At 39.4% G+C, this 21,643-nt stretch overlaps 1 protein-coding gene across 3 annotated transcripts in view; it reads right to left on the reverse strand.

Annotated features, from left to right (window-relative positions):
• LOC132834902 (inactive ubiquitin carboxyl-terminal hydrolase 54-like) overlaps positions 1-21,643 on the reverse strand; it is a 130,000-nt gene that overhangs the window by 67,469 nt on the left and 40,888 nt on the right. For 2 of the 3 annotated variants that reach the window (XM_060854020.1, XM_060854021.1), the window contains exons 2-3: positions 16,692-17,704; positions 12,234-12,326 (exon numbers count right to left, since the gene is read on the reverse strand). In XM_060854020.1, coding sequence (XP_060710003.1) covers positions 12,234-12,326; positions 16,692-16,835 — 237 coding nt within the window. In that variant the 5' untranslated portion in view covers positions 16,836-17,704. Of the gene's footprint in view, positions 1-12,233; positions 12,327-16,691; positions 17,705-17,984; positions 18,036-21,643 lie in introns of those variants that run through there. The other variant, XM_060854022.1, reaches the window with a different exon arrangement.

Below are 21,643 nucleotides of genomic sequence, written 5' to 3' on the forward strand. Positions count from 1 at the left end.
ATCAAAGACAAAAGTGGGAAGTTGTGTGAGGAGATTGGAGATATGATAAATGAATATTTCTTATCTGTTTTCACTCAAGAAAAGGAGAATATTGAAGAGGGGAAGACTGAGATATGAACTATTAGACTAGGAAGAATTGAGGTTAGTACAGAGAAGGTGTTATCAATTTGAGAAGGTGTGAAAGTAGAAAAGTCCCCTGGGCTGGATGGGATTTATCCGAGGATTCTCTGGGAAGCTAGGGAGGAGATGGCAGAGCCTTTGGCCTTGATCTTTGAATTGTCATTGTCTACAGGTTTAGTACCAGAGGATTGGAGGATTGCAAATGTTATGGCTTTGTTCAAGAAGGGCAGTAGAGATGACCCAGATAATTATAGACTAGTGAGTCTTACGTCTGTTGTAGGAAAAAGTTTGGAAAGGATTATATGTAATAGGATTTATAAGCATCTAGCAAGAAACAATTTGATTGGAGATAGTCAACATGGTTTCGTCAAGGGCAGATCATGTTTCACAAACCTCTGATTTGGAGATGCCAGTGTTGGACTGGGGTGTGCAACCACACACCATCTGATGAAGGAGTGGTGCTCCGAAAGCTAGTGCTTTCAATTAAGTTTAAAAAAAAGGCAGAAACTGAAGGTCAGTCAGCATTTTAAGACAAAGAGTATGTTAGAATAGCTGATTTTTAGTTACTTGCAGGGAAGGCAATTCAACTTTTCAAGGTCTGTGGGGGGGATACAATGAGTAAATCCCAAGAACACGAACAAACTGCAATATGTCAGGTCAGGATGGTGCGTGGCTTGGAGGGGAATTTGCAAGTTATGGACTCTCCACATATCTGATGCTCTTCTCCTTTAGATGGTAGCAATTGTGGCTGTGGACAGTGCAGCTTCGGGATATTAACTGCAGTGTGGTCTGAGGGTCAGTGCTGGATACAGTGAATGTGGATATGTTATCAATCAAGCAGGCTACACTGTCCAGGATAGTGTCAAGTTCAAAAATTGTGGGGGGTTGCACTCATCCAGAAAAGTGAGATATATTCCACCACACTCCTATTTTGTACCTTATAGATAGTTGACAGGCTTTAGGGAGTCAGGAGGTGAGTTACTCACTGCAGGATTCCTAGCCTCTGACCTCTCCTTGCAACCACAGCATTTGTATGGCTGGTCCAGTTCAGCTTCTGATCAATGGTAACCCCTCCATCATGGTAGCATCAGAAACTTTGGCAATGGTAGTGCCATTGAACATCTAGTCTGATAGTTAGATTGTGTCATTGGAGATGGCCATTGTCTGACACTTGCATGGCATGAATGTTACTTGGCATTTGTCAGTCCTGTCCTGGATATTTTGTTGCTTTTCGACATGGACTATTTCAGAGGAATCACAAGAGGAGTTGGAACTTATGCAATCAGCAGCAAACATCCCCGTTTTGACAACGTGATGAGGGAAGGTCAAACATAGAACACAGAACAGCAGGGCACATGAACAGGCCCTTTAGCCTATCATATCTGTGCTGACTAACGATGCCATTCTAACCTAACCCCATCTGCATGCACAGTCTACATCCCTCAATTCCTTGCCTGCTCGTGTATCTATCTAAATACCTCTTAAACTTTGCTATTGTTGATGAAGTAACTGAAGGTGGTTCGGCCAAGGACAATATTCTGAACAACTCCTGCAGACAGACAGGCTGAAGCTGAGGTGACTGAACTCCAACATCTGTCTTTGTGCACGTATCATTTCCAATTGGCAGAGTTATCTCTGATTCCGATCAATTCTAGATTTATGAAAGATCCCCATTAAAAATGTGGCCTTCACATGAACGTCATTTACTCTCATCTCATTTCTGGAATTCTGTTTCAAATCCAGAGGAATTGTGGAATCACAAAAGGAAGGCAATCAGCTAGAATAGAAGCAGTTGTTGAGGCAGGCCATGATTGAAGGACTCAAGATTGAGTTTCACGGTCAGATCAGCAAAAGTGGAGAATAGTAATTCCTTGTGAAGTTTTGTGAGATTTGATGACTCAACATTTCTTTAATGTTTCAGGAAGTTACTGAGAAGTCAGTGAGATCTGTCTTGATTGCATTTGCCACTTTGTGTTTTTTGGGTGTTTGATCACAGTATGTTATCCATCAGTACCATGTTAATTCTGGGTTGCAGAAATAAGTTGTACATTTATTGTAGCCTGTTTTACCTTGCTAAGTTCAAGGTTAAGTCAAAACTGTGGAATCTTGTGGCTTTATTCTCTTACTGAGTCTCCTGGATCTCACCTTCTGCATATTTTAAAAATAAGGATTACTAGTCTCGAACTAGATCATAAAATAATTTGGTGGTTTTGTCCATGATCATAACATACATTTGGCAATCTGGTCTGAGACCACAGCACAAAGGTGGTGATCTCATACAAGATCATCATACTGTTGACATTCCTCAGGCTGCTGCCTCTGAGACATCAATCCCCTCCAATCACAACCTAATTTACTTGTTACTCTTTTGATAAACAGCTAATGCGGTGCTCTGCCTGCAAGTAGTCCAAGAAAGTAGTCCCTTCCTCAGACATGCACAGCCTCCAGGAGAAGTCACACATCCTCATTACCCTGACAGAAAGAAAGTTTGGCAGTTTTGGTATGATCTGTGGAGACAGAATTACATTTCACAGTTTGAGTCCACTGTAACTCTTCTTTGCACCATGGTCAGTGTTCTCAATTTATTTAGTCCGCCAAATGAGCAGTGACAAAAAAATGCAAGCGATAAATGGTGGGACAAGTTGCATGTCAAGTTTGAGAGATTAAATTGGTGAGCTAGAAAGCAGAGTTTAGAAATCAGTGGCCATCACAATAGCAGTCTACTTCCAATTTTATCAAAACAGAGAGAAAACACCAGAAAATCCAGTAAATCCCTGGAAGTGCACGGCTCAATTAGCATCAAGAAAAATATGCTGATAAACTACGCCCATAAGTTGTCACAATTTACAGATCCTGATCAGACTGCTGTTAAGCACAGAGTTTTACAGCACAGAAAAAGGCCCTTTAACCTATCATGTCTGCTCTAATCATCAAGCACCCAGCTCCTGTGTGCCATTTTCCAACACTTGGCCTGAAACCTTGTATGTTACACTGCTTCAAGTACTTTTTAATGTAGTCAGGGTTCCTGCCTCTATCACCCTTTCAGGTAGTGGGTTTCATATACCCACCACCCCGTGGATGAAAAAAAACCCTTAAAAATATTCAAGGATTCTGTGTCCACCAACTTTTCAGCAAGAGAATTCCAAAGGCTCTCAACCTTCAGGGGTTTGTTCGCTTCATCTTTTTTTAAACAGGTGATCATGATTTTTAAATAATGACCCCTCATTCTAGATTCTCTCACAAGAGGAAACATCCTCAGCACATATACCCTGCCAAGATACCTCATGTTTCCTTCAATTTACTTTGATTCCCTCTTGAAAGTTTCACTGTCAGATGAGGATAGAATGGAGTCAGTTATATATATTCAACAATAGAAGGATATATGTCCCCCCGTGCCATCATTGACAAGTGAGAGATTGAGGAAGGAGTGCAGTCACTGAGCCAACCTGACAACATTCTGCACAGTGTCCTGGTAGAGGCAAATTAGTTTAATGACGAAAGATCCCAAGTATACTTTTTGTGCATCTAGTTTAGCTTTGTTTCCAGCAATGCATTTATTCTCTAATTGCTGAGCACCTGTTATGAATAGAAACACAAACACATGAATAAAATTAAAGGTTCTCGAATGTATCTCCTTACAGGATCAACATATTCAGGAATAATAATCTCTGCTGACCAATAATAAAACAAAATCACATCAGTTAAATAAATGATGTAACATTAGTTTACACAAACTTGGAAAAGAATTGACAGTCACTTCTGTTGCCATGTATCAACTGATTATAAAAGCTATTATAACTAGTGATCTCAGATTAACTGGGGCACAATGCCACAGGCTTGAAATCAATAACAACCAAGGTTACCATACCATGGTGCAGCTTCTGTCACTTGTCAAATTTAAAATTAAAATTTCTGCGACACAACTTGTACCACAACTAATTAATGAGAGACCATTTATAGCACACAGTGCTCACGTTATTCTGCAGACAAGCTCTGATGGAAGCAATGCAAAAAAGGATTGGACAACTAAAATGTATCACTAAAAGCATACTACATGTAATTTTAAAAAAAGGCTTCATTATTCTTGCAGATACACTCTAAGTTTCCATTCAGTGTCAAGAGCAACTATCCTTTGGCAGATGTTATCATCCAGAATTAGTCTTCTCATTATTTAACTACTAATATCAACTGTTCCAATATAGCAGCATCCCATAAACACACCCTTGGCAAATTCAGCAAAACAGATTTTCCTCACGCATTGTTATCTGCCTTCCACATCAGGAGAAAGGAACACTGAAAGAGACAATGGAGCAACAGAGAGAGAACTCAAGCTTTTTGCTGCAGCGCTACGAAAGAGCTGTGTCTGTCAACTTCAACAGCCAACTCCAATCCCCAAGTGAAAGCAAAGCTAAAACACTGGGTCTGTGTGAGCCTGATTCCACCTACTCATGCTTTTGTTTAATAAAGAAAACACTCTGGGAGCTCAAAGCTATTTATCGACAACTTCTGAAGCAAACACTCTGGGAGCACTGGGGCAACACCTCTCTGCAACAGAAACAGCCTAGAATAATTCTCTCTCAAAGGCACATTACCATCACAAGACCACAAAAGAGACCATTAGGAGGGTGACTTTGCGCAAAGGGGGATTTAGACCTCAAGCCGGCAGAGTAGATTGTTGCATAACATGTGCAGATCCAGGCCTTGCTGTCTGATCTCCACAGTCAGCCTCACAGCCAATCACACTGAAGGGATGCTCCAAGACGTGTTGACATTTTGACAGGGCTCGACTTCAAATGAGCCAATGTTCAGCTACCACTGCTGTCAAGCATGGAGCTTCCACCTCTTCTCAGCAAACCTTGAACCTCCACTGACAGCCAGGCAGGAGGGAAGGTTTCACCAGGGAAGAGGTCGAGTCTTGTGCAGCACAACAGGGATTTGCTCTATAATGAAGGTGAAATTTGGCCAGGTAGAAGGGTCATGCCGAATTGACACAGGAGCAGTGTCAACTATGACTCAATACCTTTTTCCTGAGCATTTTGCTGAGTACAGAGAGCAGAGTGATAGCTCTTTCCTCGTTCTGCTTCGTAGAAGACAGACATCCTCTATTACAGTTATATTGAGTTGTTCTGACATGCTGTTCATCACACTTCTCATACTCTGGTGTTTCTGGAGGTTCATGTTCCGATTGATACTTCAGCAAATGTAAGGAATTCGAGAATATACATGGTTTTGGGGTCAAATGTGTTATGAAATATCTGGGTGTCAATGGAAAGCATGTGTGGTGACTGCAATGAGCTGCATATCACAGGGTCAGCTGGTAGAGCTCAAAAGTCTTTGACACTGCTCTCTGCACTCAAGGTCTAACAATGTGTATGGAACCTTTGAAGGAGCAGGAAATCAGACAGTTCTTTTAACTGCCCAATCAATCACTGTTCTCAAATGTTCATGCCTGCATGAACTGATTAACATCAGTCTCCAATGAAGTATCATCTGTGACATGTCACAGAGCTCGCATCTTTCTAGTTCTGGAAGCTGCTCACATCACTATGGCGTAAAATGGGGAGGGTACTCAGTCAGATGGCTCATTTCAACAAAGATGCTTATGTCCAACCAAGAATGCCCACAACATCCTTGAACATTCTACTGTCATGGACAGTGAACAAATTGGAGATGACATGTCCACTATCACTTCAGAGATGAACATTTTGGTGAGTTGGAGGAAAGCCAAATGAAGAGCTAATCTCTACTCTCACGTGAAGGTTTTTGTTTTATTATTCATTCAGAGGGTTGTGAATGTTTGGAATTCTCTTGTCTGCAGAGCTATGGAAACTCAATTATTGAGTTTGTTGAGAGTAGGAATGGACATGTTTCTAAGCATTAAAAACAAAGGGATTTGGGGATAATGTGAGGAAAAAGGCATTGAAGTGTATGATCATTCATGATACAAAGACACAGAAAATAGGAGGAGTAAGCCATCAGCCCTTCAACCTGCTCTGCCATTCATTATGATTACAGTTCATCATCTACTCAAATGCCTGTTCCTCCTGCTCCCTTTATCTTTTGTTCTCTTTAGCCTCAAGTGCTATTTTCAAATCATCCTTCAAATCTTACAGCGTTTTGACCTCAACTGCTTTCTACGGTAGTAAATTCCATAGGCTCACCACTCTCTGGGTGAATAAATTTCTCCTTATCTCAGTCCTAAAAGATTCACTCCGTTTCCTTAGACTGAGACCTCTGTTTTTGGACTCCCTCATCATTGGGAACATGTATCCTGTATCTAACCTGTCTAGTCCTGCTAGAATTTTATGGGTTTCTATGAGATACCCCTCATTCTTCTGAACTTCAGCAAACATAATCGTAACCGATATAACCACTTTTCATACTTCAGTCTTACCATCCCAAGAATCTGTCTGGTAAATCTTTGATGCACACCGCTGCCGCAAGGATGCCAAAACAGCACAAGATATTGGAGGTTTAGTCTCACCAAGGTCCTGTATAATCAGAGCAAGATATCCCTCCTTTTGTACTTAAATTCTCTCACCATGAAGGCCAGCATATTGTTTGTCTTTACTGCTTGCTGCACCTACATACTCATCATCAGTGACTGCTGTAAAAGGTCTTGTTGCACATTGATTATAAATTGAGAGAGGACATTCAGATAATCATCACCTGTCTGCTTTTGCTCGCAACTGGATAACCTTATATTTATCCACATCATGCTGCACGTGCTATGCATTTGCCCACTCAGCTGGTCCAAATCACACTGAAGCAAGTCTGCACCTTTCTCATAGCTCATTCTCCCACCCAGCTTTGTGTCCTGCAGACATGGAGATACTACATCCAGCTCCCTCATCTAAATAATTCATGTGTATTATGAATAGCTGAGATCTGAGCACTGATCCCTTTGGCATGGCGCTAGTCTCTGCCTGCCATTTGGGAAATGACTTAATTATTCTTACACTGTGTTTCCTGTTTGTCAACCAATATTCTAGTTTAATACACTACCCCCAATACATGCGTTTTAACTTTACATGCTACTCTCTTATGTGGGACTTTGTTGAAAGCCTTCCAAAGCCAAAATAAACCAAATCTACCCGCTCATCCTCATTAACTTCACTAGCTACATCCAAGGATTCCATTAGATATGTCAAACAGGATTTCCCTTTCTTAAATCAACTCTGTCCAACCATACCACTGTTTTCCAAATGCTCAGCTATTAAATCTTTTATAATTGACTCCAGCAATTTTCCCTGGTGTCAGGCTGACTGATCTATAGTTATATTCCAATCTGTGGGAACTGTTCCAGAGTCTAAGCAATCTTGGGAGATCACCACCAATGCATCAGATTCTTTGTGATGTACATTATCAGGGTCTGGAGATTTATCTGGCTTCAATCCCATCAATCTAGCTAACATCATTTCCCTACTAATACAGGTTTCTTTCAGAGCCTCCTGTTCACTAAATCCTGTGTTCTGCAATAAATTTGTGTTAGTTATCTGCGTCCTCTTTGTGAACACAGGACTCCAGGAACGTATTTAGCAGGTCAGCCATTTCTTTGTTCCCCATTATAAGTTCCACTGTTTCTAACTGCAAGAGAGCTACATCTGTCTCTATCAATATTTTTCTCTTCACATACCTCTGTAAACTTCGACAGCCTGTTTTTACACTTCCCATGAGATTACTCTTGTACTCTATTTTCCCATTATCAAGCAATTCCTTTGTCCTCGTTTGCTGAATTTTAAATTGCGCCCACTCAAGTCTTGACAATCATATTGAATAGTTAGTAGGACATTCACCCCTATGGTCCTGCATTCCCAAGAACAAATCAATTTTCAGGAATGATGATGATATGGATATTATGGCCTGGGAAATCACAGGATTATGACTAAACACTTGACCGTTCAGGAAAGCAGCCTTACCGTCAGATCCCACACCATCACTGGGAGAAAATCTGAGAAATCCTACAAACGCCTTTGGAGTGAGATGTAATCAAAGATTCATCAGGTCAATACTCATCTTCCACAGTGCTCTTGAGGGAGAAGGATGAAAAACTGAGGATCTGTGTGAATTGCTGGGCATTCAGCACAAAGACTCAAAGATGTTTACTCACTACCTAGAACTGAGAGAAAATTATACATTCCCAAAGGTCCAAAGTGTTTCAGACGTCTTGATTTGGTTCTTTGTTGCAATGAGCAACCCAACGCTGAACATGATGCTGAAAAGATGGCATTCTGAACAGATACCAGAGGTCTTTCCCTTATACATGATTGCCATTTAGGTTCTTTAATGTCCCAACCTTCATGCATGTGATAGATAAGCGTTTTTGTGCCCTTAATTTCCAGTGCTTTCTTGTTTATCTGTGCAATATATACAGGTGTAATGCCACAGAAATATTGTCCTCCAGGTTTAAACTTAGATTTCCCTTCATATTTACAATACACTGATGCCAGTGCAATAAAAAGTCCTTACTTCATAATATTTGGCCAATCAGTGTGTTCAAATCTCAGAGTCATAGAGATGTACAGCATGGAAACAGACCCTTCAGTCCAATCCATCCATGCCAACCAGATATCCCAACTCAATCTAGTCCCACTCACCAGCATCCGGCCCATATCCCTCCAAACTCTTCCTATTCATATACCCATCCAGATGCCTCTTAACTGTTGCAATTGTACCAGCCTCCACCACTTCCTCTGGCAGCTCATTTCCATACACGTACCACCCTCTGTGAAAAAGTTGCCCTGTAGGTCCCTTTAATATCTTTTCCCTCTCTCCTTAAATCTATGCCCTCTAGTTCTGGACTCCAAAATGCAAGAATTAATATTAGTATAAGTCAAAAACTTGAAAACATTGCTTCCTTTGAAAATTAGAAGTGGCTTTTGCACTTTGAGCTATAAGCTATCATCTTGAATGACTAACAGATTGCAACAAATATAGAAAAATAAATCTCAAGTCTCTTCCAGCAAAGAAGAAACATGGACCCCAAACGGAGATGGTACAATAGTAACCAAGGGGTTGATTATGGAAATGGATTTGGCATTTTTAGATAACATAAAAACAAAAATGTAAAGTAGTTGAGAAAAAAAGTTCAAGTGAATTAGGATCCATTAGTATGCAATGCCTGTTTTGCGTCCCTTAACTTTGTTTCTCACATGTCTACATGTCACTATCGTTTTGCAGTAACCCTTGAACAAAATCTACATCATTTACATGTAATTGCTCAATTCTCTGACTTCTCTGGCCTTCACAGCATTACTGAATCGTAATTACTTTGGGACATTATGATCTTAAGCTTTGATCAGATGCAACAAAATTCAACAGTCAAATTTGTAGCAGTCTCCAAATCTACTTAATGACTTTATGGAGAGTCAAGAATTAATCCCGTGATGGGCAATGAGGCTTAACTGGTCTCATGGAATGCTTACTTAAAAGTTTCTCCTTAAAGTATTAATATACGGCAAAGTAAAGAATGAAACCAGACAGACCACCTGGCATCAGCCTAGGCACCAGAATGATGACAATAAACTCAGTTCGACAAAATCCTCCTTATAAATCGCTTTGGCTAGTGGCAAAACTAGGAGAGCTGTCTCAGACTGCCCCACTGACAGGCCAGACAGAGCAGAGATGGTAGTGCAGTGATATACAGTTAGGGGCAAGCAGAACTGTTCTCATATATAATCTACATAGTCCAGCAGATCCCTCACTCTCCTTATGAGGTCAACCTGCTTCAACGCACAGCAACGAAGCAGCACCAAGCATACCTAAAATATAAGTGTCAACTTGGTGCAGTTACAACTCAGGAATACTTCAATATCAAACAGCTTAAGCAGCAAGTCATACACCAGAGTAAACAGATCCACAGCCAATGGAATAGATCCAAGGTATGCATTGTGCTACAATGGTGATGTCAATGGTGATGGGACAATTAAACAACTCACTGAAGGAAGAGGGTTCACAAATATTTCTATGTTCATTGATAAAGAGCCCAACATATCATTTGTGTCAAGTGCAAGTCAGAAAAACTGAACAGATAATCCATGCCTCCTCTAGAGGTCCACAACATCTGATGCTAGTCTTGATCCAATTTAATTCACTCCACATGATATCAAGAAATGGCTGAAAGCAGTGGATACTGCAGTGGCTGTGGACCCAAAGAACACAAGCACCAGTACAGAAGACTCATGCTGCAGAACTTGCCACAACCCTGGACAAGCTCTTCAAGTGTGGCTACAACACTGGTATCACCTGAATGTGGAGAAGTGGCCGATTTTGCATTGTACACTAAAAGCAAGACAAATTCAATTCCCATTCATGTTAGGTAAGGAGTCGCCAACAATGCCATCAAGCAACACTGGCTGAGCAATATGTTCACTGATGTTCAATTTGATTTCCACTACAGCAACAATTCCTGACCGATGTACAGTTACATCAAGGGGTCCTAGCAAAACTCCAGTTAATGGGAATCAGGAGGGAAACTTGTCTGTTAGTTGGAGGTGGTCAGTTACCTCAACTCCAGGACATCTCTGTAGGAGTTCCTCAGGACAGTGTGCTTAGTTCAGTCATCTTCAGCTTCCTCATCAATGACCTTCTCTCCATCATAAGGTCAGAATTAGAGATATTCACTGATGATTGCATAATGTTCAGCTCATTCGTGACTCTTCAGATGCTGATGCAATTCAAATTCAAATACAAATATCTATACTTGGGGTAACCAGTCACAAGTAACATTAATACCACCCAAATGTCAGGCAATGATCACCACTGACAGGAAAGAATTGAAACATCACCCTAGACCTTCAATGGTACCCATATCACTGGATCCCATGCTGTCAACATCCCGGGTGAAACTGAACTGGACTCGTTAAAAGTACAATAGCTGAAAGAGCAGGTCAATGGCTAGGAATCCTGCAACTAGTAACACATCTTCTGACTCCTGTAAGCCTGCCCATCCATCTCCAACTCAGGGATGTGATGGAATACTCCCCACTTAACTGAACGAGGGCAGCTCTAACAACATTCATGAAGCTCGACACCAGCCAGGGCAAAGAAGCCTGTTTGTGAATGTGGTGCCAATCAATCCCTCCACCACTGATGCTCAGTGGTAGCTCGAGTACTGATATGCTGCAGAAAATCACCAAGAGTCTTAGGTAGCACCTTCCAAACCCACAATTATGCCCATTCAGAAGGATAACTACAGCAAATACATGGAAACATCAATACTTTCAAATTCCCCTCCAAATCACTACCATTTCACTTGGGAATATATCACTATTCTTTCAGTGTTGCTGGATAAATTTCGACAACTCTGTTTGTAATGGCAGGTACCTGCACCAAACGGACAACAGAACTTCAAGGCAGCAGCTCACCACCACCTTCTCAAGAACATCCAGGGATGGGCAATAAATGCTGGCCCAGCCAGTGATGCCCACATCTCATGAACAAATAGTAAACGTAAACTGGGGATTGATAACTTCAGTAAACTGGCAACAGGCAGTGTTTAAGACAATAGCCCAGTTCCACTTCCCCCTTTCTGAAAATGAAAACTTAAGTACTTTTAAAGGATTTTTAATTAAAAGCTTTGGAAAAATAAATTCCTTGGCTTATTGCCACAGACTTCAATCTCAAGTTTCAACAACACTTCAACTCAGAAACATGGGACAAAAGCTCAATTATTGCTTGTCTCAGATATTCATTCAACCTCTGTAATATTTACGGACTAATTAACACAAAACTTTTCTTAATGTTTATGATTGCCTTTAAATGACCTCAGCTTGAAAACAGTACAAACTGCAAGCACAGAATTCCTAACTGCTGCTTTCTTTTACATTCTTACTGTAAAAATAATCGAACATTTTAGATTGGCAACCAAATCCTGCATGTTGGTTTACCCTTCAAGATTCTATTATGTTGAATCTGCTCAGTAATATTAACTTCAAATGTTACCAAAACAACAACATTAAGTGGGGTTCAATTTCAAAGAATTCTATGCTTTTGTCCCCTCCCTAATCATGGATACAACGCAAAACAAATAGCAACAGTTAAGAACTTCAAATTAAGACGACCAAACAAATTTAGATTACAATAAACAGCACAATATTAAAAAAAAGTCCTACCTTGAGAGCACAAAAGATGCAGGAATCTCCCATACATTTGTGAGTGGTTATCTGTCTGAAACTCCTTCGAAAGATATCAAGGTGCCAAAGGACCTTTAGAGAAAGGTTTATTGACATAAAGTTAAATTATTCCATGATATATCAAGATGATGATTTTCACCACTCAAATTTAGAGAAAACATGTAAACTGTTTCATGCCTACAAGTGTAAAGAGAAATGACTGATGGATGGGAGTTCACTTTCAAATGAAAAAATTCTCTAAACTCTAGTCTAGTTAGGAAACAAAACAGATTAAGATTGTTCACAAGTCAGCTGTTTCTACATTAATATATGTCAAGGGTGCAGCTGTTTTTTTATGAATCTGAAAGGTATTGCTAAGACTTGAAGAAAGACAGGAACCTTTAAGAATAGGAAAAGGCTTTGGGTTAACAAACTCATTTCCAACTTACATACACATCCTTGCACACTTGTATAAAAATGGCATATGCATTCTTAATGTCTATACCAAGTCACAGTCACCAAGCTTTTTCATCTTGCCAGCCACAAACAGAAAATTGAATTTACTTGCCAATGCTGCCCAGTTAACTAACCCAGTTACTGAATGAATGTGTGCAAGACATGTAGCAAAAGCAACAGCACTGACTTGTGTGAATCCGTACGAAGCATTTAGTAAGAATGAGGGAGAGAGAGGACTCCACTCAAATTTTCTATTCATTTAAGTTGGTCTATCCTATTCTCCATGCAAATGGGATTTGTACGCTTCAACTGTTGAATTTCATTACAAAAATAGTTGTCACATTACTAGAAATATCATGTCTTGATTTTAACAGATTTAGCAATAATTAAATTCCTACATTTTAAGAGGTAAGCAATCCTATTCTTTAAAGTACATTTTGAACATTCCTTTGCAGTTAGTAGTACAACATCGTTTTTATATGAATTAATTTTAGATTAAAAAAGTTGTAGCATTTCACACAAATATTTAAATACCATGGCTCAAACATTTTAGAGGCTGGGCATTCTGCCTGAGACTCAGATCTGAATTTTCCAAAGCCTATCCATTAAAGCCCAAGTCATTAATTTGATGGAGGCAGCAGCATAATAATCATGTCACTCGACTTGTAATCAAGGATCTCCGGTTAATGGTCTGGAAACATACAAGGTTGAAACCCACCAACGAAGGATGATTGAAATTAAATTCAATTAAAAATTTCAAATTAAAAGTTATCCCATGCAATGGTGACTATGTAACTACTGCTGATTTTTAAAAAACTTATCTGGTTCACTGGTGCCCTTCGCAGAAGGAAATCTACCATCCTTACCTGGTCTGGCCTACACTTGACTCCAGACCCACAGCAATGTGGTTGACTCTTAACTGTCTCTTGAAATGGCTCAGCAACTCACTGAGTTTAAATACAGTTACGAGCAAGCAATAAATGCTGGCTTAGCCAGCAATAACTACATTCCATGAAAAGGAATCAAAAAAGCTCTGTTTGCCTGGGTGGGTGCAGTTGCTACCATACTCAAAAGCTTTCCTGATCAACACTTCAAATATTAGCTGAAACATCAATCACTGAAGTACTCTGTCCAGGAATCACTGCAGAAACTTGCTAAGACATCGCAGGCTAATAACCCCAGTTGGCACTTGCTATTTCTCAGAAAACCAGGCTGTACTCACTCAGATAGACTTAAGGTCCTTTCCCAAGCCACACGACAAGAATTACATTACATGAATGCTAACCACCAATGTGCATTTGTGTAGCACCTTTAAATTAATGTATTGAGCAGACAAGAAACAGACAGTAATCCTGAAAGACTGAAAATCAATGATTCACATGGAAAACAAAACCTGGAAAACAACTACTTTTGCCAAGAATGTCTGCATACTCCACTCTAAACCTCTCATCAGCATAACCCCACTTTCCCTTCACTATTTTTCTGCTTCAACTATTTACCAAACTCACCCACAAAGCAGTGACTGGAGCAACTTGAACAATCACTTGTTTTATTGTATCCTAGAGTTTTGTGAAAGCTTCTACAGTCTCAACACAATTATTATTTTCATGCCACACTAACAACTCATCATTCATTATTTAACACCTGTTAAATCCCCTGAACCTCCTTTGTTCTCAGGAACAAAACCCTGTTTTTTCTCCACAAGTTGCCAGTCATATCACCCCACAGGCCAGTCATATAACTGCTACTTTTTTAATTAGACTGTTAAGCCACATGTCTTGTACTTCATTGACATGTTTCTGTTCCTCCGGCACCAGCTTTGGTTGCACTGATGTTTTTTGGAACATGACAAGCAGCTCAAAACATGTAACAGATCACTAAAGCCAGGGCCATGTCAATGGCTGTCAGCTAGCAACAAACTATCTAAAACATTGGGGAACGTGTAATGTCAAAATAGCAATATCTTGACCTCAAACACTTCAATCAATCAATTAAGCAATTTTCATAACTAAGTTATTATCTCTTCATTCCATGGCCTTCGCTGACTCACTACCTTCACTACACTCAAAAATAGCTCACTTCCTTCATTGTTAGAACCTGACATACATACACCAAAACTTTCTACAACAAGATTCTGAAGGCACTGTTACATTCTCCTTATATTTTTACGATCTCATTAATAGCTAAGCAGAAAACAAAATGCTTGTCTTTCATTCTGCATGTTGTGTTAGCAAAACAAATTGCAATCGAGAAAAATAAACAGCTTACTTTCTCGTTTGCAGAGTTGAAGAATTCGACATTTCAAGTATGCTATTTGGAATATTTGCTGATCCATTGTTTTATTAGTGTACAAACACAGCCCTATGACACTTGGAGTAACTCAGCGGAGCTCTTCATCTGAGATAAAGCAGTAAACATACTCGCCATAAAAACAGAGGAGAAAAACTGGAGGTTAGTCAATGGCAGAAGAACATCACCACACCCTCAATCAATTTACTTGTCTCTACTGCCTCAGATGCCAAAACAAGTCAGACTCACACCAACCCTAATTCCAAATCATTTACTATTGGAAGTAAAGCACTATAAAGCATTTCAGGAAAATTTAAGTTGAACCTTCAACAAGCTTTCAATTGAATTCATTAGAAACTCAAAATAGTAAGGCACAGAACAAAATAATAACTTCATTGGAGAAAGCTGATCTTGACTTGTTTGAAGATGCAGGCAGTTACAACAAGTGATGAAATAATCACTCTCTTCGGATATATAGTGCACAAAGAGGACATCGACCCACTGTTTATGCTCCACTTGATCATCTTCCTATCCTTCTTCATCCGTTTCTCATCAGTATTACCTTCTGTTTTCTTCTTTCAAGGCTTCTCTAGTTTAGCTCTATTCATCTCAACTATTCCCCATTCTAGCAAATGCCATGTTACTACCACTCAAAATAAATTATTTCAACTTGCCTATTTGAATTCTTGGTGACTATCTTAAATAGATAGCCTTTGATATTCCTCTTCTGTAAACATGAAAACACATTATGTCAACTCTCTCAAAAATTCCCAAAAGTTTGAAGATCTGTGTTAGCAACTCAGCTTCTCATTTTAACAGAAAGAGCCCCAGCCTTTTCAGTCTTTTCTAGGGATGGGCAATACATGGCTGGACAGTGATGTCCACAGGTGAATGAAAAAAACAGGTCTATCCTTCCAGCTCTGGTATTATCCTTGAAAGCCTTTTTTGCACCCTTGAGGGACTGCGTACCTTATCACAATGTGGCAACCAGAACACTGCACAGTTCTCCAAGTGTGGTATATCTAAGATTCAATACATTATTTTATTTATTCATTCAAGGGATATGAGCATCATGGATAAGGCCAGTGTTTATTGTGCATCTTGAGCTGTCCTTAACTGAGCGGCTTGGTAAACCATTTCAGAAGGAAGTTGAATGTCAACAGTGTTTCTAGGAGTCTGGAGTGACACATAGCAAAGTAAGTGAGAGCACATTTCCTTCCCAAGGGATATCAGTGAAACTGATGGGTTTTTGCATCAACCCAGAAGTTCTAAGATAACCATTAACGATGCTAGCTTTTTATCCAACATTACTTATTAACGAAACCTAAATTACTCAGTTTCCAAAGTTGACCTTGGTATAATCTCTCTACTTTTCATACTATTCCACTGAAAATAAACTTTAATACTTTATCTTTATTTTGCCATGGAGTTGTGTACCCCTGTGCAACTGTGTGATCAATGTATTTATATATCCAGATCCTGCTGTTCCTTTATTCCACAAATTTTATGTTCTCAATACATAAGGTGCTCAGTTTTCTTTGCAAAACATTGTTACTCACACGTATCTACATTAAAATGCATACAACTTATTAGTTATATGCTCAATCAAGCGTATCAACACATTCTTGTTAAAATTAAAACAAGACAGTTAAGATTGCAATTCAACTGTATATATTCTGCATAAATAATCATGCATTGACCAGAACTACTCACCTGCAATGCACTGTTGAGAAAGCAGCTATTTTGCCCAGGCGCATTCATCAGTCCCTTACTTGCTGCAATAGAGGTTGTGCTCCGTGGCAAGAACATATCCTGAAGGTTATTGTTTGGTGTGAAATAGCCCTTCCGCCAGGACATCTTGGCTGACGTCTTTTAGAATTTGATATTAAATGTTCTATAATAGAATTGCCTTTTTTTTCAACACTTAACCAAAAGAAAAAAAAACTCATATTGAATCACAAAAGAGAAGCTTAATGTTGATCAGGCAGTCCCTCAAATTGCCATTAAAAATCACAGTAGGGAGCAGACCTTCACTAGTCACTACTTGCAGTTCCATGATCAAACTATAGCTCAAAAGTAGACTCCAAGCCAATGTTTTCTTTTGTACAGCACAAGTTTTAAAACAGTATCTCACATAGCTTCATTCTGTTTTTGAGTAACTTGTTCCAAATCTCTGTGCAGCATGGTGCAAGGAGTTGCTTAAATTCTGAATTCAACCACAGTATCGTGAACTCACAGAACTGGAATTCAGCTTTCACAATGTCAGAGTGAAATTTCTTCATTCACACTCTTAAGTGGGTATTTCCATCACTTGGCGAAAATTAAAAATCCAAAGAGAGTCGTGGTTGTAAAGAACTCAGCTTTCAGTACAATTCTTCAAATACTGTAAACACAGCACCACACAAAGATCTTTTAAAAACACAAACAAGCCAGCTTCTGCCAGAACACTTGGAAGCGTTGCGTCATGTACTCATTTGTTCAGTGTTCTGCCAAGCATTCTGGTTCGCCTATGATTAAGCTTCCTTGATAAGATAGCTATAAACTCGTTGTTTTGAACCTGCAGCCACAATCTCCACGGTACATCTTAATCCTTTTCGAGATCATTAATCAACTGTTTGAAGGTTTATATGGGCTATGTCAGCGTACTCTAACCAGATTCGCTTCCCCAGTGGAATCTGCTCATCTGCTAAACTGCTCGGATCAGCTGCTATTCATTTGACAAAGGTCTGTAAACAGAAAGAAAAAAACACATTAGATTGTTTCCCATTGGTTACTTGTATAGCTCGGTGGAGGTAAAATTTGATTTATTTAATTTCAGCAATTTGTACAGATTCTGGGTACAATGTCTGAAATGTATTCTCACACTGCATACATCCTTTAGCATTATGCTGCAGCTTCCATGAAGCAGGTCACCCTAAAATAAAACAAAATCAATTTTTACAAAACCTAACTCAATGTCTTCGAAAAACAGCAATTTATTTATCCAATTAAAGTAAAATTGCTCACACTTTCTTAAAGCATGTCAGCCTCTACTGCAAACAATTGACGCTTTAAATATAATGACACCAACACCAGCGACAGACAGCAAGTCACACCATAATGAGGTCATCAGTAATAATATTTGACTACACCAGTTGTACTGCGAATACGCGCCCAAAGCACTCCACATACTTAGCAACACCAGATAAAATTTGCAGAAGAAACAGGGCTATATTTAAATATCAAGGTAAAACATTCCTGTCAACTTAAACCTTTGTGAGCATTGATGGCATACAGAATCAATTACCAGGAGCCAGAACCCAGTAAAGGGAGACAACTAAACATGTACTGTCATTATCTCCATACTGCAGTAACTGCGTCATTTTCACACATATGTCTGCTCAGCTTCCTTATCCTGTTACTTCAGTAACTTCTCTCAGCCATTTGTACCCACATTTCTGAACAAAAAACAAAATGAAACTGAACAAATGTTTCAAATTTTTTAAAAAATTTCTTGGACAAAAAACGTCTGACATGCTCATTCTAAGTAGTCTGCTCCAGAGAAGTTTTGTCTTTGCTTAATTCAAATTTATAGATAGAGTCAGCATAGCAATGTCAATAACATTGTGAAATGAGAATTTAGTGTTCATAAACTGACTTCATACAATATGAAAGAAGCAACAAGGAATTAAGATCAGACTGTACTTTGTGTTTTATTTTCCACTGATTTTGGCAACAAAAACACCTTGGGTTACTGTTATGAGAATTGTATAACACATTCATAAGACCATAAGACATAGGAGTGGAAGTAAGGCCATTCGGCCCATCGAGTCCACTCCGCCATTCAATCAACTCCACTTGCCAGCATTCTCTCCGTAGCCCTTAATTCCTCGAGACATCAAGAATCTATCAATCTCTGCCTTGAAGACATTTAGCGTCCCGGCCTCCATTGCACTCTGCGGCAATGAATTCCACAGGCCCACCACTCTCTGGCTGAAGAAATGTCTCCGCATTTCTGTTCTGAATTGACCCCCTCTAATTTTAAGGCCGTGTCCACGGGTTCTAGTCTCCTCGCCTAACGGTAACAATTTCCTAGCGTTCAAGCTGAAAATGTTACCACTGATAATGTAATTGAATTTAAATTGAAAATAATTCTCCAGTGTTCTTTTTCCGCCAGATTATGTACCACAGATTCCAGCAGATTAATGAGAACTTTACTTAATCTGCCCTCCATTTTTCACCAATTTAAACATAATAATTTTATAATAAATATTTTCACTATATACCAGTTTTTGTAATAATGGTAACAGACCATAAGTACAATCATGCCTCATTTTGATCCTGCATGTCTACAGACAGTTCCACATTGTTCCATCTCTTAACTGCAATACCTGAAAATAGCTATCTACTTTGCTATCCTCATGTGATCTCAGTCGCTGGAACGAGCCTTTTTAAACCAGATTTAGTAGATTTAAAACTGTTTGTTTTAATGGCTTTTACATACACACGAAAGCCATTAATTGGGAGAGCATGAATTACCAAACAGGATGCAACTTCCCAAAAACATTGGTCAGCAAGGAGAAGGTTTAGTTTCACGGACAAGAGTTATAAAGTGACTTTGCCTTTGTTTGCACGTTAGATTTTAAAACTGAACATACTTCAACTTTGCTGCATAGCTTCAACCAGATTGTTTAGGAAGAACATTGACACAGGAATGACTGCAGATGCAGGAAACCAGATTCTGGATCAGTGGTGCTGGAAGAGCACAGCAGTTCAGGCAGCATCCAAGGAGCAGCGAAATCGACGTTTTGGGCAAAAGCCCTTCATCAGGAATAAAGGCAGAGAGCCTGAAGCGTGGAGAGATAAGCTAGAGGAGAGTGGGGGTGGGGAGAAAGTAGACCTGGGAGTTGCAATGGGAGAGGGACTCCCTGAGATTCTTGTAGAGAGAGGAGGAAAACTTCTTCAAGGCAGGCATCCTTGAAGATGCTGCCTGAACTGCTGAAATGACACAGGAGGAGGCCATTCAACCCCTCAAGACTACTTTGATATTAAATCAGATCATGGCTGACCTGTACATCAACTCAATTTAGTTTTACTTGCCTTTTGTCCAAATTCCTTGACGATGTTACCAAACAAAAATCAAAAAATTCCATCCTAATTGACTGGCAGAAGGATTAGAGGAGGAAATGAAAAAGTATTTTTCTCCAGTGAATAGTCAATGTCTGAAATTTGTTGCCCAGTTTTGTAATTGAGATAGAACCTGTGAACCTATTTAAAAGCTACCTGAAGCAATATAACCTGCAAGTCAACAGTGATGGCAAGTGGGATGAAAATGGGCAACTCATTTATTTCAGCAGGTGCAGACATGATGGGCAGAATGTCTACTCTCTATGAAATAACTTTTCTATGGTTAAACATTTCAATGAACCCAAAACAAACAGCTTTCTTTTTGGGGGGGGAGGGAAGCAAATTACTGCAGATGCCGTAATCTGTATGGAAAACAAAAATAAAATGCTAGAAGCTACAGCAGCTCAGGCAGCATCAGAGCTGATGAAGAATGAGCTAGACTCGAAATGTTAGCGTGCTCTCTCTCCCTATGTTGAATGACCCACTGTGATTTCCAGCATTTTTTGTTTTCAGCTTGCTTTCAGGAATGGGACAGGTGACAAAAACAGTTACAAATTTCCAGCACCATTTGTAATAAGAGGAGAGTCTTCATTTTGTATCCCAAATGGCACAGTTACTTTAAGGTATTGCCCTTCCTAGTTCTGGATATCCAAACAAGAAGCAATAGTTTTTCAATATCTATTCCTTGCAAATGTATGCATTTTAAAAACTTTGAGCAGATCAAAGGTCAGCCATCCACATTCATGGAAATAGATGTCAAATTTGTGTAACCTACTCTAACAAATGGATCCTTTACGCCTCAACAGGATTCTGATCAATCAACGGAATATACACCAACATTGCAGACCCTTGGTGCCCAAGCAGTAACCCAACTGGCCTCTGTTGAAACCTCGAACAGCTGACATGTCCTGGTCCTCATGCACTATATCCTATGACTTTAGAAGAAGTAGCAATAAAGTTAGTAGATATACTGGTAGCAATCTTTTAAGAATTCAGATTCAGCAAATATCTCAGAGGATTTGAAAAAGGCCAACATAACAACCTTTTCAAAAAGGAAAGGAGATAAGAACTGGTTAGGCAAGCTGGCTTAACATCTGTCATTAGGAAAATGTAAGAGTCTGTTATAAAGGATGTATAGCCGAGCATTTACACTTAGATAATATAATCAAACAGAATCTGTACGGCTTCATAAATTGGAAATAATGCCGGACAAATTTTTATGGTTCTTTGAGGAGGTAACAAGCATGCTAGAGGAAGGGGAGTCAGAAATGCAGCAAATTTGGACTTTGAAAAGGTTATCATAAGATACCACTCATGACATTGGGAATAGCGTATTAGTGCAGATACAACATTGTCTTGTAATAGTTAGCCAATGTGTTGGGATAGCATTTTCAACATAACAACCTGCAATGAGTGTTGCACTATAGGAATCAGTGCCGGGGTCACAATTATTGGTGATATATATTAATGACTTGGATGACTGATGTTGATGTACTCTTGCCAAGCTACAGATGGTAAGGTGAGTAAGTGAGGAAGGCAGAAAGAGTTTACACATGATC

This window comes from Hemiscyllium ocellatum, chromosome 43 (assembly GCF_020745735.1).
Source record: "Hemiscyllium ocellatum isolate sHemOce1 chromosome 43, sHemOce1.pat.X.cur, whole genome shotgun sequence".
Classification (NCBI taxonomy): Eukaryota; Metazoa; Chordata; class Chondrichthyes; order Orectolobiformes; family Hemiscylliidae; genus Hemiscyllium; species Hemiscyllium ocellatum.